The sequence below is a fragment of the Myripristis murdjan genome, chromosome 4 (assembly GCF_902150065.1).
Source record: "Myripristis murdjan chromosome 4, fMyrMur1.1, whole genome shotgun sequence".
Lineage (NCBI taxonomy): Eukaryota > Metazoa > Chordata > Actinopteri > Holocentriformes > Holocentridae > Myripristis > Myripristis murdjan.
Window position 1 is genome coordinate 14577773 of NC_043983.1, and position 19548 is coordinate 14597320.

General features: G+C 44.7%; 1 protein-coding gene across 2 annotated transcripts in view; it reads right to left on the reverse strand.

The window, feature by feature from the left end:
• The window catches only part of ssbp4 (single stranded DNA binding protein 4), an 83009-nt gene that overhangs the window by 14381 nt on the left and 49080 nt on the right, over nt 1-19548 (reverse strand). For both annotated transcript variants that reach the window (XM_030049182.1, XM_030049183.1), the window contains exon 5: nt 6753-6842. In XM_030049182.1, the coding sequence (XP_029905042.1) occupies nt 6753-6842 (90 nt within the window). The remainder of the gene's footprint in view (nt 1-6752; nt 6843-19548) is intronic.

Consider the following 19548-nt stretch of genomic DNA (forward strand, 5'->3'; position numbering starts at 1 on the left):
AGTCTTTCATAAAGCCACTTATTAACTGGCAGCACGGCATGCATCTTATCGATAATCTGCTCAAGGCTTTTGAAAATGTTTGCTTTCTTGAACACACAGGGTACTCTGAATGTGTTGATACAGCCATGACGTTAGTGGCCGTGGCGATGTGGGTATTATGCCACTCTGTGTGTGTATGTTTTGGGTGGTTAACACCAGCTGCACTGACTGGCTCTGGTCCGCGCCGAGGCTAATGCAGTGCTAGCACTGTCCGACCTCAGAGGTTACTGTTGCTGAGGAGCCTGTCTGTGTGTGTGTATGTCTAACAAGACACCCCTGCGGGGTCTGGCTGCATTGGCCCAGCTGCAGGAGCCTACACACAAACACATATAGTATACACACACACACACACACACACACTGAGCTCCTCTCTTGTTCTTCTCTATAATGTGCCATAATGGAGCGCAGCTCCTTTGGCTGGGCCTCCCTGGGCCTTCCTGCTATTACATCTGAATGGGCCAGCATATGGCCTTTATGGCTGTACTGTTCCCTCTACAGGTCCCTGCAGAGAGAGGGAGAGGGGGACAGAGCAGAGACAGAAACACACAGAGAGACAGGGAACATTTCATCTGTCACAGAGGTGTATAGGGGGCTAGTTTGAAAAGTAACACAGTGTGTGTGCATGAGTGTGTGTGTGTGTATGTGTGCTTGTGCATGCGTAAGGGAGGTGATTTGTGTACGTGCACTGTTGTTTGTGTGTTTGTGGAGGAGAGGGGGAGAAGGAGGGGGATATGGGGAGCGTTAAATGAAGCAATTAATAAAATCATTTTCTACCCGGCTAAGGAGATAACAGCTTGGCACAGTACCACAAACCCATCAACACAAGCCCCTCGCCTCCCCACCACTCATTTCAGCTTAAGGAAGACCCGCACTGCTATCCCTGATGGACCACTAACAGAGAGAGAAAGAGAGAGAGAGAGTGAGAGAGAGGGAGAAAGAGAGAGGGAGAGACAGAGAGAGAAACTGGAGAATGGAGCAGTACCAGTTGTCTGAGCTTTCTTTTCCAAAACTTGTTCACTGTCATTAACACTAGAGGGCAGTGTGTAACTGCCGTCAAACTGCCGGACACACACACACACACACACACACACACACACACACACACACACACACACGGCACACATATACAGAGAGAGAGAGAGAGAGAGAGAGAGAGAGAGAGAGAGAGAGAGAGAGAGAGAGAGAGAGAGAGAGAGAGAGAACACAAAGCAGCCTGCTTCACTGAACACAACAAACAAAGCCAGGAGGAACAGCACCCCACACACGCACACACACACACACACACACACACACACACACACACACACACACACACACACACACACACACACACACAGTGCATACTCATTGTCATTCCTTGCTAACATTCCAGAGAGAGCGGCAGTGGCAGCGGCAGCAGCGGGTCTCCTGCTAGCTCATGGTATATAGCATGGCAACACGTCAGCTCAGAGATGGAACACGCTATCAGGGGTGTTTCGTCCCAGAGGAGGGTGATGCGCTGACAGCCATTTAAACATGTTAGGATGGCACCAAATGATTCACGGCGCACTGTGCGTATATCTGTGATCCCTACCTCAGCTAAGAGGAATGTTCAGGGCTTACAGCTGAAGTTTCACAAACACGCTAGGAAGGGCTCTCTCTGTGTGCGTGTGTGTGTGTGTGTGTGTGTGTGTGTGAGGGTGTGTGTGTTTTCTGGAGCAGTGGGACTCAACGCTACTATCAGTGTGATTCCAGTGTTTGGAAGTCTTACATCTGGGTGTAAACAGATTGGATAAAACACATAGCATGGGCAACGTGGCTCCAGATAGGAGTGAAGCATGCACTGTCAGAGACGATGGCTACATTCAAATCACTCTTAAGTTGGTGTGTTTGAGCTACGTCTAGCAGGCTATGCAGACAACAACCAGAAAAAAAAGGGGACTACATATCATTTCCAGGTGTCTATCATTCTACTGAATCACTGTGGGAGGAATGGCTAGGTATCGTTTTTCCGCCGTCCTCTGAGGGATCAGCGGTAACGATAAGAGACGCGGAGGCTTCCTCTTCTCTGACGGGTTTTAGTTCGGGGGGGAAAGCTGAAAAGTTTCCCCCTTGCACGCTTTAATCTGAGGCCTTTTGTATCTGCCTTTTTGCATCTTCTATTCATGATGCAGCACTTCAGACGTGGCACAGAGAGGGGGATTCAAATGTTTCAGAGACCTTTTCACAGGAGAAGTCTTTCGCCTCTCTTTTGTCCGGCAGAGTTTGCAAAGAAGTCTGACATTCTTAAGTCTCACTTTTTCGCATTATAGCAGGTTGGGCCAAATGTGCTGTGTTTCATTTCGTCCCGGCGGCCACAAAAGCCACCTAACAACCCCATAAGTATCTTCCTGCGCCCCAGCCACCCAGGAACTAAAGCTGCTACTTGACGACTAAGCTGCCCAGCCTTGCCTCCTGACTGAATGGGAGCAGGATCTCGATTTGACATTTGACCTGTACAGATAATAATTCCCGGGTCCCCATTCTTCCGCTGGGACGCGACTTGTCTCAGCATGTTCCTCACACTCCCAAGCAATTGAAAGAGCTTTAACATATTTATTTGCATCTTGGTGATAAGGCCGGCCAGAATGTACCCAGAGGTCACTCTCATCTGGGATAAATAAATTACTGAGCGCAGGAGCCTCACTAATTCATCATGTGCTGGCTATGGATCAGATTGGACGACTTTTTGGAAATTTGTCTTTGATACCTCGCTGCAAGTTAAAAATGTGTAATCAAACCTAATCCTCTCGTTGTGCTTTTTGCTCCTGTCCCTGAAGAGTTGCAATTACCTGCCGTAAAACACATTGCCCTTGACATTACCTTCTTTTTTTGGCAGGAGTAGTGATTCTAGTTTAGTGGAGGTAAGCTGCCCCACCCTAACTGGTTTAGAGGCATAATGTAATACATTATGTTTTGAGCACCTGAGATCTGAGACCTGAGAACAGGGTCCACAAAGTCGAGGTCTCTTTTGACATTCTTTTGACAGATGAACCGTGGCAATCTCTGAATAGCCCGTTTTATCTAATTTGCCTTTCCCTTGGATGAAAGCCTAACACTCTTATTTATTTTGGTTTCTTCCTCCACTCATCTCCTTTTCTCATTATTCACTTGGTCCAACTGTCTATACAGCTGCTGTATGTGAGCGCGCATGAGGAAAACTGTAATATAAATCTTAACGTTTTCCCGATAAATTTCATTTCCATTCACGGCGAGCAGACAGCAGATGGGAGGTGAATCCATCAACTGTACACTATTGTCATTGGCTGTCATGTTTGGTGATCACAAATCTCTAAAAGCCAATAAAACTATTTCGGAAAGGCGCTCCTCTGCCGGCATCTCGTCGTCCTTCCGTCTCCCGTCCTCCCTGGTGCTTTCTGTTCTTCCAACGTCCTCCCTGTCTCTCCTTGCATCCTCCCCTCTCCACTCTCTCCTTAACTGTGCATCTCTCCTCCCCCCCATCTCTCTCCCGTCCCCCCTCATCTCCCTTCGCTCGTCCTCCCCAGAGGGCCATGCTGCAGCAGCACCGGAGTTTTGCTGTGAGGAGAGGAGGATTATTAAGCAGGCCGACCCCTACTGTACCGTAGAGGACCACGGATCTGGGCCTGACGCCAACACACAGTGGCTTTCTTTCTGTTATTTTTGTCACTCTTTACTCTCTCCTCCTACCTAAGGCATGTCTGGCAGTAGGTAAGTCCCTCTCCTCTCCTTTCCTACTTCCCCTCGATCACTCTTCTCTCCCTTCCTGCTTTGCCCCTCCCCTTCTCTCCTCATCCACCTTTTTCGCTGCAGGAGCCTGATGTGAGTCTGTGGGCTGCAGATTAGGGGAGTCTGGGAGTGGATGCCCCGCCTCCCTCCTCTACCCCCCATTCTCCTGTCCTTTAGCCCTCTACCCCCTCATCCCTCTCTCCCAGGACTGTAGCCAGTAACAGTGTTGGGGTCACCTATGTTAATTACCGCATTGCTGCAACTGGGAAAATTACTGGAACATGCACACACATACACACACACACACACACACACACACACACACACACACACACACACAGAGTACATGAGTACAGCATTAACTTTGTGTCACAGAGAAAGAGGAGGAAGAAGTGGGTGAGAGAGTGAGAAAATAATGGCTTGAAAGACAAAGGAGATGGAGAAAGTGAGAAAATATTACAGAGAAGGATGCCAGGAAATAAAGCCGACCCGGAGTTGAGACAAGAAGCGACCCCGGCTCCTAAATACCACGGCGGCTCCAACAATCCATTCACAATTCTAAATTGAAAACAACATCACTTGCTTTAATAAACATTTCACAAGAGTTTTCCACACTCAGGCTACAAGGAAATTTCACCCCGTCAATCGACTGACCTTAACTCAGCGCCGAGAGCAGTGCGATGAGAATAGCAAAGACTCGACAATATGTGGGAGGGAAAGATATGCCTCTGGTGATGGCCTAAGGATGCAACACTCACTTTTCCCTTCCCTTGAATGAATAAATGAACTGCAGAAAAATTCAGTATAGCCTGCACTTTCAGTGTGGACCGCAACCATTAGTTCACAAGGGAGCGGATGTCAGCTACCTTGGAAAGCAGTACTGTATGTGTGTGTGTGTGTCTGTGTGTTTGTGTGTGTGTGTGTGTGTGTGTGTGTGTGTGTGTGTGTGTTTTGCTCTAGTTGTAGTTGAATGATGCCACAGAAATAACTCGCCTCCATGTACACTACTACACACTTAACTATGCTACCGTTCTGGCAACAGTGTCCACTTGATTTAGGGAAATCTGATATGTAGTTTGGGAGGGTGCAGAGTGTAATTTGTGTGTGGACAGCAAGGGTGTGTGTGTGTGTGTGTGTGGGTGTGTGGGTGGGTGTGTGTTATGCAGGCTCTCCTTTCACACTTTTCCCTTCCTCCTCTTTGGCTGCTTTGCTGCTGAGAAGAGATGAGCTGAGCTAAGCAGAGAGAAGAGGAGAAGGAGAAGGAGGGAATATTGCTGCAGTGGTAGAGAATACGGGAGAGAGACGAGACCCCGTCCACGTTTTGCCCATCCACGTCTTCCTGTCTGTACACCGAGATCTCTCTGTCCCTGTCTGTCTGTCTGTCTGTCTGTCTCCGTCTCCCTCGCTCTGCCGTGCACACACACACAGTCTATTTATGGAAAGCAATGTCACTCACGCAACACCATCAGATAGCTTTCTCTCTGGCTTGCTCGCTGCTCATACATCATTAACATTCTCTACGACCCCAGCGTGCACGCACACACACACACACACACACACACACACACACAGATATACACACGTACACTGCATAGCAAACGGCGTGCTGCCAATCAACTTAGCACAGGACAATACAGGCCAGCAGCTATACAGTTTCACACTGTATTTACTTACAAATCAGGCATAGTGAATGTAACAAGATGAGCAAATCGCATAACATGCTTAATCATGTATAATGTACAGCATCATGGTATACTGTTGCTTTGTAATTAACTGACTTACTATAATCTATATACATATACCTTTTAACATTAAGAGACTGCAGTCATGGCTGTCCTTCCATTTATCTGCGCTTATCCAAAACAACTGAAAGGTAGGGAGCAGGTGGTTCAATGCCTTGCTCAAGGGCACTTCAACAAGACAAATGGCTGCTGCAAGGGTTCAAATTACATTTTTTTGTTGTTGTTGTTGTGGGACAGTCTCCATAATCACTAGGCATCCCTGCTGCCTATTCTACCCAGAAGCATGACACCATCATTCAGTCCTTTACCTCCATCACCTGCAGCGGTAATGACTGAAACTGTTCACCCCAAAACGCGAGAGACAATTTTATTTTGGAGGCCAATTTGGAGAATTTGCAAAATTTAAATGTTTGAGAGTAACTTGAGTGTTTTTCTAGCCGTAATTACTTTTTTCCCTGCAGCAATTCCTTGATAGTAATATGCCAAATTAATATGTTTACATTTTCGGCCCTTAATATAGTAATGATATTTTAGGAACAATTTCAGCTGAGCAGAATGGATATTTTTTTCATCTCTGGAAAATGGAAACATTTGAGGCACAGATACGTTCACCCCTAAATAATGTATGTGCTAATCATTTAATTTCAAGTGTAAATACACAAGTTTGAAATTAAGGTATGTATATGTGTGTGTGTGTGTATGTGTGTGTGTGTGTGTGTGTGTGTTTGCGTGTGAGTGAGAAGGGGAAGAGTGATGTGGAGAGAGAGTGAGAGTGTGTGTGTGACCTCGTCAGCCTCTGAGACAGCCTTCAGAGAACAGTGATGACAGGAGGAATTAGTGAAGCAACACAAACCAGAGAAAATAGCCTCCTCTCCCCTCCTCTCCTCTCCTTTTCTCCTCTCCTCTCAAACAGATTTTACTCCTGCCTTTCACTTGCGTACTAACGGACCATTTCATAGTAGACCAAGTACGACACATCAGTAAAAAGTCTTTGCAAGCCAGTTACAAAGGTCTGTAGCCTCAGACAGAGCCGTGGGGGTTAACAACCCAACCAGGGACATATGGGAGAGAGACAGACAGAGACAGAGAGGGAGAGAGAGGGGGGAACACATCTGGACACGGATTAGGACAGCTAAAGAGGCTAAAAAAGGAGGAGGAGACAGAAGGATAGGCTTAGTGATGGCTATGGGGGTGTGTGGGGGTGTAGGGGTGGGTCGGGGACAACATTTTTCTTTTCTCTCTTACTTGAAAGAAGCCTGGGGGCATGGGTCCTCCTGGCATGCCGTCATTGGGGGGCATGTTGCCCATCACTGGACTGGGGGCAGCGGCTGCACTCTGGAAAACACAAGAAACAACCAGCGACACTCAGTACTCTGCTTGGTGGAGCAGCACGCCATCTGCGTTACAGCGACTTTGTATTATCCTACCCTGGCACTGAGAATGACGTAAAGAAGGGCACACTGTCTGGAGCAGGGGTGTAACGCTGTGAAATCCTATGGAATAACATAGTGCAAATACCTAAACTCATCTGCCACCAGAACATCCACAGCTGATTATAATGACCACATTTCTGGAGAAAAGGGGAGCAATTACCGATGGCAGACAAAATATTGTTATTGGGTCAGTTTTGTGTCTTACATCACATTATTTATAACAGATGCACAAGGCTTAGAGGGTAGATTCGTATTACTAGCAACCCTTATATGGATATGAATTCCAAATACATAAATCCAAATATATGTACATCAGTTTTGCCTTCGTCTTTGTTCGTAATAATAATGATGACGACATCAACCCTCTGAAAACTAAATGAAATTCCCATTATTTCTGCCAGAAATATTTAGAAATGTATCATTTGGCCTATGAAGATTCATTTTTTACTTAATTTTTTAAAAATGTATGCTTCATTTAATTAATTAATTAATTTTGCACAGCATTACTGTCATATAAATTTTTAAACATTTTTTAACACTATATATTTTGTAATATATACATATTTATTTTTTAAACAATCTTTATTATTAAGGTATTTTTTTTACTTTTTTTTTTTTTTACTTTTTTCTTCTTTTTTAGGGTAAGACTCTCTACATTTTAGTTCACTTTTTAAATTTTACTTAATAATTTCTAAATGAATTTTTCAAGCTATTTTTATTACTTAATAATTACAAAATGTGAAAAATAAGTTTTTAAAATATTTTGTCAATGACAAAAATTTTAACTTCACAGGAATATTGCAGAAATTTTGAATACTTTTTTTTTTTTAAATAAATAAAGGCTTGAGGTTTCAAACAATCACAGTTTTATGAACATGAAGTAGGAGGCAGATGTCACATTCATTTTTGGGGTTTTGATGTGAGGCAGAGGATGCTCCATCATTGACTGCTGTGTCAGAGATATTTACACACAACCAACTCTGAAAAGTTACACTAAGAGCAAATTTAAAGTCAGTGCCACAGTGCAGGACGGTCCCAACATGGGACACCGACGTTCACTCTAGAAGAGGGATAATACAGCGACTGACAGCACTTTCCTCCTCACACACACACCGGAAGAATGGAAGTGAGTGTGTTAATATCCCTATTTCAATTAAATTTGTCAGCGTCTACAGACAGTCACAGACACAAGCACGCAAACCACACATGCACACACATGCTCTCTCACACACACACACATACACACACACACACACACTGCTCTCCTCCCCCTCTCCACCCCTCCCCCACTGTAACTAGAGCTTCACTCGCTTCTAGAGCAAACAATCCCTCCATCCCCCGGCTGACCCGCACAGCCCAGACACTAACTAACAGGCCCTGGGGCCACGAGGCAGAACACACACACACACACACACACACACACACACATGCACACACACACACACACACACGCGCACACGGGCGCTCCTGCTCTGGTGAGAGGCTGTGAAGCTGTGGGACCCTGAACAAAACATCAGAGACTCACAGAGTGCGGACACGGGCACAACCACAGGAGTCAGACACCAGTGAGGAGAGAGAGAAAGAGAAAGACAGAGAGAGAAATTTATACAGACCAAGTTGTGAGAGGCCGAATGTGGGAGTTATATTGATATTGAGTTATACTGATACTTTGGTAAATATCGATACTAACAAGTTGAAAAGGTACCAATTCTGCTTTCCAATAGTATCAATAATGGCAGTGTTTTCTCTAAATAAAAAGACAATAAAACCTTTCTCATTCTGTGTCCGCCAGCCACACACACACATGCACACACACATAGCCAGTCAGTGAGAGGGAGAGAGAGAGAGAGAGAGAGAGAGAGAGAGAGAGAGAGAGAGAGTCACCCCAATCTGCATAAAGAGTTTGGAGAGGTTGGTGTTGTTAAATTATTAATACACAAAAACAAATGGTCACTTAAAATTTCAAAGATAAGGCAGTCTAGTTAAATAACTTTTTAAAGCCTAATTCAACAAGAGGAAAACATCTTAGTGTCTGAAAAGATGAAATTCATATTTATTATTATGCCCTTTGATAAGTTGCCATTTTCCCCCCATGGTACCAAAACTTGTATCAAATATCGATTTTTTGGGGAGGGAGGTATTGTATCGAAGTTAGGAATTACATTACTGTGACAACTCTGGTCGGACTGCTTTTTTCAACCCAGAGCAGATAGCTGAGGCAGATACCACAGAACGCAGGCTAAACACTATTCAGCAGACAACAGAAACACACAGGCAGTCGGTGGCAGGGCTGGAGAGACGCCCCTGTGGTTTTCCACCTCCCCCCTGTCTGAGATCTGGCCATGTGTTAACTATATCAGCTCCTCCCAGCCTCAACATTGGACAGACATGGAGAGGAAGCAGTCAGAGGATCTAGTAACAAGGAAAGTGAAGCAGGAACAGATACAAACAGGCTGTCCAGACACATGCGGGGCACAGTTAGCAGCGACACCAGACTCTCCCCGGTCCCGTTGGCGTTGCAAAAATGATTAAATCCTACCATTCACAGTCTGATGACACCGGAGTAAACACTGCTGACTTAATGGCAGATTATGACAAAAGCAAAGTGGATATTTAATTTTGGTTCACAGAAAACGCAAAAATCAGTGGCTGGGCTTTTAATAAACCTGAACTTGAAGCTGAACTTGAACTCGTGGTTCTGATGGGAGTCTACTGGACCTGGACTTGTGTTTCCCTACTTAATTCCAATTCAGTTTCACTTGTTTCTGGGAACAACTATGTTGAAACAAGGCAGAATATGGCAGATCCGTCTGCTAGTATCAAGAAAACGACACTTGATCCAACAAAATTATTGAAACAAGTTGATTCGCATAGGAAACAATGGAGTTATCTCATCCCATTGGCAGATTTTTTCACTTGTTTTAAGAAAATCAAGATTTTAACACTGAATATTACAATAACCGACTTGTTAAGATGATTGTTTTGCAGTGTAAAGGCTATGGCCTGACACTGGGTGAAACCAGCTTGTTGAATGGGGCGACTTTGTATCTTTTTTTTTTTACAAAATCACAGGTGGGGTCTTAAACACCGCTGACCCAAAATGTACCCAAGTAAAGAGCATAATTGTGCACTGTTAGTGAACAATGGGACAGCCATAACAATGGGGTAAACAGTGTATATTAACACACACACACACACACACACACACACACAGTTAGCCAGCTGTGGCTCTGTCACAGAGAGCATTACAGCTCAGCTCATCTGCATTACCTACTAAGGGATCAGCGGAGAGAGTGAGGGAGAGAAAGAGAGAGAGAGAGAGAGAGAGAGAGAGAGAGAGAGAGAGAGAGAGAGAGAGAGAGAGAGAGAGAGGCCAGAGAAGGCTGTATGAACGGCTGGGCAGCACAGGGATGGGAGGAGGAGGAGGAGGAGTGAATGGAGGTGGTGCTGGCATCTAACTATGTGTGTATGTGTGTGTATGTGTGTGTGTGTGTGTGTGTGTGTGTGTGTGGCTGCCTGCCTCAGCCAGCCAGCGAGGCTCCACAGTACTCAGGTGAAGCAGCAGCAAAAGGCCCCTTCTACTAGTTGCCATGACAACCCCGACCTCAGCTCCTGCTCTCCAGTGCCCATTAAAACCCTCAGGCCGTCAATCATCAGCATGGCCAGGGAGCAAAGAGAGAGAGAGAGAGAGAGAGAGAGAGAGAGAGAGAGAGAGAGAGAGAGAGAGAGAGAGAGAGGGAGAGAGAGAGAGAGAGAGAGAGAGAGAGAGAGAGAGAGAGAGAGAGAGAGTGGCAGAAAGGCAGAAACTGAGAGAAAGAACAGAAAGGAAAATGAGAAAAGACAGAAAGGGAGGAGAGCGAGCGAGACAGAGTGAGAGAGAAAGAGAGAGAGAGAGAGAGAGAGAGAGAGAGAGAGAGAGAGAGAGAGAGAGAGAGAAAGAGAAATGGAGATGGAGTTTAAAGGAGCCTGTGGCTTTTGATAGCTGCCCTGTTTGCCACCGCTATCTCCCTTCTTTCTCTCTCTCTGCACACAAACAAACCTGATACACAATACCTGCACGGTGTTAACTCTTCACACACATCGCACTCTTCCCTCTCCCCTCTGCCCACCTCCGTATTACTGGCTACCAAAATAATCTGCCGAGGCAACACACGGCATCATCTTCATCTTAAAAACCACTTTTCATACACGCTGCTTTCATTTTGCACCAGTTTTCACCAACACTAACTAATGGCCAGCTTGCTGTTTAACTCCACCTCCATATTGAAAAACACTGAATCTGAATCACCTGAAGATGCAACATGCCTCCAATACTAAAAGAGACACTTTACCCATATGTGAACAGGTAGACTGTGGCTGTTTGCTTTGTCTTTAGCTGGTAAAGTCCTGTTAACCTTTACACAAAATTCATCACAGGGCATGGAGTTTATTATGTCCCCTTACGAGACGGGTGCAGGCCCCTTTGCCCCCTGCTTGTGATCCTTTTTAGCTTGTTTCTGGAGGCTGGGTGGCTGACTGGACAGCCCATAGACAGTGAGTGAGCAGCTCTATCTGTCCAGTGATCAGACCTTGGCTTCCAGGGGGTAATGGATCTGCTGTTATCTGGGTCCAGACAAGCAGGCCAACACACTGCTACCTGCTGGCCACAACAGCACTGATACCGACCTGTTAGAGCCTGTGTGTGTGTGTGTGTGTATGTGTGTGTGTGTGTGGGTAGTTTTGCACGTGCACCTGTGTTTCTTTCAGATTACAATGGCTCAGCCAGAGCTGCTGAACTTCACCAGTTGCCAGGGCTTGACTACACATGCACACACTCTCGGTCTCAGTTTCTCTCTCCCTCTATCCCACACACATACATGCACACATGCGTACACACACACAAAAGTGTTTTTACAAACACATAAAAGAAGTCCACACTAGCATCGTATGGCACCGGACACAAAGTTCACACAAAAACATGAACATGAGCACAACCTTACATACAGCTGCAACCATACATGATTCACACAAAGGCCCTGTCTCTTTTGTTCTTTTTCTTTCTTCTGTTTATGTCCGCTTAGTTCTCCCTCTGTCTCATTCTCTGTCTGCTCTGCTGCAACAACAAAAAAAACCGAACAAACTGTGAATACTGCTGAAAAAGCATATGGCTTGAAGTTGTTAATATGAAGACGCATGTCCTTGATGAGACGCGACGACTGCAAAGAGAGAGCAAGGATAAGTCTAAACAAAATGACTGATACTTTCAATAATATGCCTTTATGTTTGTGCATGTGTAGGTGTTTCTATATGCATGACTGTGTGCGTCTGTGTGCGTATAGGCTGTAGATGTTGGGTGGCTTGCAGGTAGGACTGGGCACCCCATGAAAATCCTGGGTAGCAGTGCCAGTTCCCGTACCTTGATTTTGATATTGGTGCCAAATCAATACTTTGGTCGATACTTATCAGGAGGTGATCACTATATTGTAGTTCAGGCTGAAATTATTATTACATTTATTAGCTCATAGAAATGCGGAACTGTCAGGAATCAAGAATATTATAAAATAGGCTACTGTCTATAAAAAATAAATTTAGAGCCACCGTAGCTCAATATGACATTGGCTCCTGAGAGCCTCTACAAACTAGGGCTGAACGATAAGGTAAAAAAAAAATCATATGGCAATTAATTTTACAGATATTGCAACTGCAATATGATTCACAATTTTAGCGGGCATGATCATTTTGGTATCAAATTTGACGTTTTCACAGAAAAACCTATTTAAAAAGATGATAATGTGATTTTTGCCAGGGTCTGTAGCAAACAACTTCTCTTACATCTGGAAAATATGATTCGTGGGCCAGAGTGTCTCTGTGGCACCGTAATACTTTATTCACAACAACGTTTTGTCACGTTTCACCTTAATCAAAAAATTGCAGCTGCTGCGATTTGGATATTGTAGTAGGGTTATACTGCGATTTTGATCAAATTTCAATACAAATCAAAGCAGACTACCCGCAAAACGTAGTAATTAAGTAAGAAATTATACAGAATCAAACCCACCACTAACCGTCGACTTCAAACATAAATGTCTGCCAATAATATTCATCCTCATTCGGTTGTTGCTGAAAAAAAAGCACCAACATTTAGTACTCGGCCATATTTGTAGGCCTCTTCTGGACTGAAGTGGCTTCTGTGTCAGGGAAGTCTGAGCTTCCATCTCCGTGAACAAGCCGGGAATTCCTTGACACGCCGCTCCTGACTGTCATCCCCTCCCTCCCCCTCTCCCGCTCTCCTCCCAGCTCCCCATTTGTCTTTCTATCACAGCCCTCTCACTCTTCCTCTCCTCCTCTGTCTCCCTGCCTCCCCTTCCCTCTTTCTTTCCCGGTGCCGCTCAGAACAGGCTCAAGTGCGCCAATAATTCTGTCAGTGGAGTCAACTCTATAAAGATTAGCAGAGAGGCAGGAGTGTGTGAGCAGGGCTGCTGGCTGACAGATGGGTCTCCTAATCAATGGAAGATGGAGGAGCTGTGGAGTTGGCTTGATAGGAGAGCGGCTCCGAACATCGCAACATGGAAATGCCCTGCAGGACCAGAGGCATGCACACGCAAACACACACAACAGGTATGCACGCAAATATACTCAACGCGCAGCAAGCATGCACGGGAAGCGCACATGCCGCACACAGACACAAACACACACACACACACGCATGCACAGGGCTTGATTTTGCCTTCCCATAGCTCCAGCAGCTGTTGTGTCAATCAGGTGAATTAATTACCAGTAAACAAATCTGCTTGGGATCCCCCCACAGCACACACACTCGCACGCAAACACACAAAATCCCCAAATCCCTCCTCCCCACACCACCTCTGTCTCAGAAGCATCTCCTCACTACATCGAGGCCCCAGGAGCCTGGATCTGCCTCCCAGCTAGCCAGGCACCGCTCAGAGCGCTAAGCCCAGGGGGGAGGCACCGTGGCTGGGAGACGGTCGCCCGGCATTCCCCCTCCTGCCCTGGAGCACCTGCCTCAACTCCCATGCTGCCTCTCAGGCGAACCAATCAACCTATGGCAATTCACTCACAATACCTGATGGAAACAAAAACAAACTCTTAAGTGGAGACAGCAGAAAAACACACACACACACACACACACACACACACAGGTGCACATACACACACACAGACCACACCCCTGTGTGTATAGCTCTGAGATGAAACAAACAAACACACGCCAAGACGCAGACAGTCGATTCTGCCCGTCAATTCCTGCCTCCTGTATGCGTGACATTGATGTGGTGGCTCTTTTGTGATTGTGTGTTTGTGTGTGTGTGTGTGTGTGTGTGAGGCAAACAGGGCTGCTTGAGTTGGATGCCAGGTGACAGACTCAGGGAAAGGATCCGTATCTCATGACAGACAAAGCAAGACAAACAAACAAAGCAAACAAGCAAACAAACAACAACAAATAAGAACACACAAAGAAATTGTTTTGTAATGCACAAGAAAGCCATAGCCTGCCATTGACCTTAACATTTACAAATCAAAAAGTGTGCGCATTCTTGCAGTGTTAACACACACACACACACACACACACACACACACAACAAGTCAAAGTTTGTAGGCAGCAGCAGGCAGGGCTTAGCTAGAACCTACTTGGGGGTTTAACAGGTAAATGACAGTGACACAAATATGCATGAGTTGGGTAAAACACATGTGCTGAGAAGGTAATTGAGCAGCTGCCCTCCTGACACATACACACACACACACTAACTTACATAGATACACACACACACACACACACCCGGAGGCCTTTATTGGCGGTGTCGGTAGTTAATGACCAAGGCTTGGTGATGGCCTGCTGCTCGCTCTGTTGACCCTCTCTAACACAGGTCCCCCCTGCTGGCATTGCTCTTTAATTACACACATACACACACGTATGCACTCGCACAGGCACACACACACACGCACATACACACACATGCTGATCTGTACACCCCCCTCCCCCCTCAGCCCGTGGCCTTTCACTCCCTCATTAGGCAGTTGGTGTTGGGTAGAAAGTCACTAGAGGACCAGAGGACAGGGTGTCATGATGGGGCTTGTCCCCACACACACAGTCTCACACACACACACACACAGACACATGCACATACAAAGAATGAAAGAGACAGACTTGCATATACACTCACAGCTACTAGCTACACGCCTAATTGAAGATTATTAATGCTGCTAATTAGGGAATAATAGAATGACTGGAGCTTGGAGACAAAACCTAATGTGAAGAGTACAGTTGAAGGTATAAGTGTGTGTGTGTGTGTGTGTGTGTGTGTGTGTGTGTGTGCGTGTGTGAGGGTCTCAGTGTATGTTTGTGAGTGCCAACTTGACACCCTGTCCTCGAGCATGTGTGTGTGTGTGTGTGTGTGTGTGAATGTGAGGGAATTAGAGGAGAGAGAGAGAGTCAGAAGACCTTTTTTAAACAGAGATCCTGTGATGCTGCCCGTAATGGACACCCGTCATTACGCCAGCTTTGCTTTTTTTTTTTTAACACCGAGCCAAACACAGCCGGAGCGACGCTGCCCGAGTGTGTGATTTGAGACGCCGTGCGAGCGCTCCGGAAGCAGAGGCACGCCACACAGACCTGCCAACCCTGAAGAAAGTCTTGGAGCACCAGCACATGCCGTGGAGGGGGTCATAACCTAATGACTTCATTTAACGCATTACTGTCATATTCCGCATTGTCAAAAAAACAGGAATTAACTTAACACATCTCTCCCGCAGAACATCTGACACCAACATGGGCACTTCATGTTACTTTCCTTCTTGGGCTTCACCTGAATCTTTAGCTGGTGTTTTTGTTGAAATTTTATCCCTTTTAGGCAAGGGGAACAAATCCTGCACAATGATTGGCTGCTTTTTTTTTCTGTTTGCCGCTGCCTTCCATTAAACCACATTAAGGTTTAATATTTTACACTGCACTGTAACTTTTAATGTCCTGTTCTATCTTATTCTACTTTTAGCTTCTTTTTATTAATTGTTTTTATGCATGTTTTCTTGTGTTGCTTTTATATTGTTTTAACGCCTTTATGCTCTATGTAAAGCACTTTGAATTGCCTTGTCGCTGAAATGTGCTATACGAATAAACTTGCCTTGCCTAGACGCTTGTTGTTAGACTTTATCAAGACACAAATGGTCAAACTCACCAGCTTTTTGCATACTTTAAAATGACAAACCATGCCAGCATACTTTGATGTAGAAATGCATACCTGCTATGCAAAAATGCATAGTTTAGCAGCGTGTGACACAACAGCGTCTATATCTCGTGTGATGTAGGCTTTGCTCAGCGGCATCGGTGAAGTGAGTGTTGAGCAGCATCAAACATGGACGAATTACCGCACAAGCCTTGGGGACGCCAAAGCAGAGATTCATGTTGACTGTTGCCACTCCACTCTTTTTTTTTTTTTTTTTTTTTTTGTAGTGGTTGCACACATTATACACCATAAAAATGTCACACACACACACGCTACACATGTCGATTTGTTTTACACAGAATGGCGAGGTGGAAGAACAGTGCAACATGAAGTTGAACAGGCGGTGTAAAGGGGGGCTGGGAGGAATGAACTGCTGACTCTGTCACACACAATCTCTCCAACCCTCTCTCTCTCCCCTGTCCTCTGAAATCCCAGTCTGGGCAGGGTTGAGCCCGGTGTCACGCTGCACACTGCTCTTATTCACTCAGTCCACCCCTCTCTAGTCTGTATCCTGCAGGGCTTCAGTTGCCGCTCAGCTCCACAGGTCACACAGGGCTGGAGATCTGAATGGAGCAGGTGGATCATCCCTGAACAGGCCACTCCACAGGTGACGGCGCAGACACACACACACTCGTGCGCGCAAACACTTAAAGGACAATGACACACGAAAACACTCTGACACTGCCACAGAAATAGCCAGATGGTGATGGACCTTACGTTTCTGGGTCCATTTTGTTGTTAGGTTGTGTACTTTTCTTATTTCGGTGGATAACTCACCAGACGCGGACAAAGTGACAGCTACAATGGAGTTTAACAGCGGCGAAGTTTTTCCATGATCTAAACCGTCAATGGTAAACATCAGGCTTTCTCACAATCACAGAGAAATGACTTCTTTCCAGACTCACCAGTTTGCACAGTCATTCAACAATCACACAAGAAATGCATTGTAGGAGAGAAGAATATACCAATCTCTCCGCTGGCAGTGGCCTTCATAGCCCATAATGCAGTGCAGCCACAAGCCATGCCGCGCTTTATACAGAGGGTGTGACACACACATTTTCAAAACGTCTCACTCCGCAACTGCAATCATTGTTGCACCGCAAAAATCTCCATCTTAACAAGCCATTTAGTCTCATATTCAGAATTAAAACCAGATTTTTCTTAAAACAAGCAAAAAAAAAGCATGAGATGAGATATTCCCACTTGTTTCCAATGCAGCTTAACTTGTTTCAGGATTCAGGGAAAAAGTATAAATACGTTGAAAGAAGGCACAATAAAGCAGATCAGCCTGCTGGTATCAAGAAAATGACTCTTGATTCAAGAAAATTTTGCAAACACGTTGATTAGCATTGAAAACAAGTGGCACATTTTTCTCACTAGATTTAGGAAAATCAAAAGTTTAACACTGAATATAAGACTTTAAAAAACTACACTGAATATGAGAGTTAATAAGGGAGATTTTTTTTTGCAGAGCACAAGTTCTACATGTAAAAACCCACTGGAGAAAATCAACAAGTTGGAGCCTGGAACAGCGGGGAAGTGAAGTCGACAAGGAAGACTGATGAGTACAACAAAAAGTAAACTGCAACACTTCATCACCAAATAACTCCTGGAACGCACCGAACATCACAGGCCGATGATCTATAACGGTGTAAGGGTATCCGAGGGAGGAATTCTCCTTAAGCACACAGACATAAATACTTTCAAACCCTGATGCAAGCACATACTGATGCATGCACACACACACGCGCACACACAGAGCTATAAATACTAAACTATGTAGCTGTCCTGCTCATTATGTATATTAACTGTAAACACAAATTTCTTTTCATCATATTCTGATTGTTATACTGCTGATTGGATATACTTTATGTGTAATATTTTCAGATTTTTATATAGATTTCTTTATTTCTTGGTTGTTTCGTTAAGCTCCACTGCCACAATTTTGGACAACTTCATGTAATCCAGCTTTCCTGTACCTTTTGTTCAGTATTGTACTTAATATGTTATGGTTTCATACAACATGTTTATATAACCCAGACATGCTATATATCTTGCATATCTTCTGATTTCACTGTTTTTTTTCCTCGCATTTGCTTTGCTTTACCCTGTTTATTACTGCAACAAGCCGCTTTCCCCACGGGGATCATTAAAGTTTTATCTCATCTCATCTTATCTTTGCATTTTAGGCATTTAACTTACAATCTTATCCAGAGCAGCTTACAATGAGTGCATCAGTGGAGTAATCTCAAATACATAGATCACCAGAATGGAGCGGGCCTTAGTAGCCCTACAGTTTTCCAGATTGAGGAGTCACAAAAGCCTTTGACCAATCCTGTTTGATCAAAGTGCCGAGGAAACAGACAGAGGAAATCAGTATAAGTATAGTCCTCACCCAGCAGTGAAATAATAATAATAACACAAACGGGAATAAAAAAAAATCAGAAATAAGGTGAATGGTAGAGATGATTTTTTTTTCTTTTAAGAAGGCATTTGGAGTGAGTAGATATTATCAAAATATTGGAGGAGATATTATCAAAATGAGGATTTTGGTGATATCTTTGGTCACTGCTATGGCGTTCTGGACTTCATGTAGGCCCAATATACTTCCTCTACCTTCTTATATCTGTTCCAAACAAACTGATGCTGATTTTTCCACGGAAAGAGGAATCCTTCACAGATGTTAACAAAAGCAAATCTTGAAGCATTCATTAGCTTTCTAAAGGTTGACTCACTATTGTCTGGTCTCCGCTGACAATACAGAGTTGTTGCCCATTATGACTTTTAAGTAAATTAAACATAAACGCGGTAAAGATACTTGTTCAGCATGAGGTGTTTACTGATCTAATGATCTCAAACACATACATACACACACACATGCAAACACATGCAAACACACACACACACACACACACTCGAGTGTTCAGCCTGAGAAAACATGTCCATTTATTTCGATGCAGTGTATCAAACCTACAGACTCCCTTCTCACACTCACTACTGTTGGAATCTGTTGCGGCTCAAACTTTGCCAGGATTTAATAATATAACATAACACTTTATCAGCCAGACCTCCTACGGGACTATTAAAAATGAAAAGAGTCTCTGGCAACCTTGTTAGCAATATCTACCTCCTCCTTATTCTTTGGCATTCTTTCATACCCCCCCCCCCCCCCCTTTTTTTTTTTTCTTGCTATGCTCACACAACTGGATTTTATTTTTGCAGAGCTAAGAAGGTGCAAGATGAAAAGGAGAGGGAAGTGGTGGTACCTTATACTGTGAACATAAAAAAATGAAGAGAGAGAGAGAGAGAGAGAGAGAGAGAGAGAGAGAGAGTTGCAGGAAGGCTGTACACATTCCATAGTGCCTAAAGCAACATGGTGGACCTAAAAGG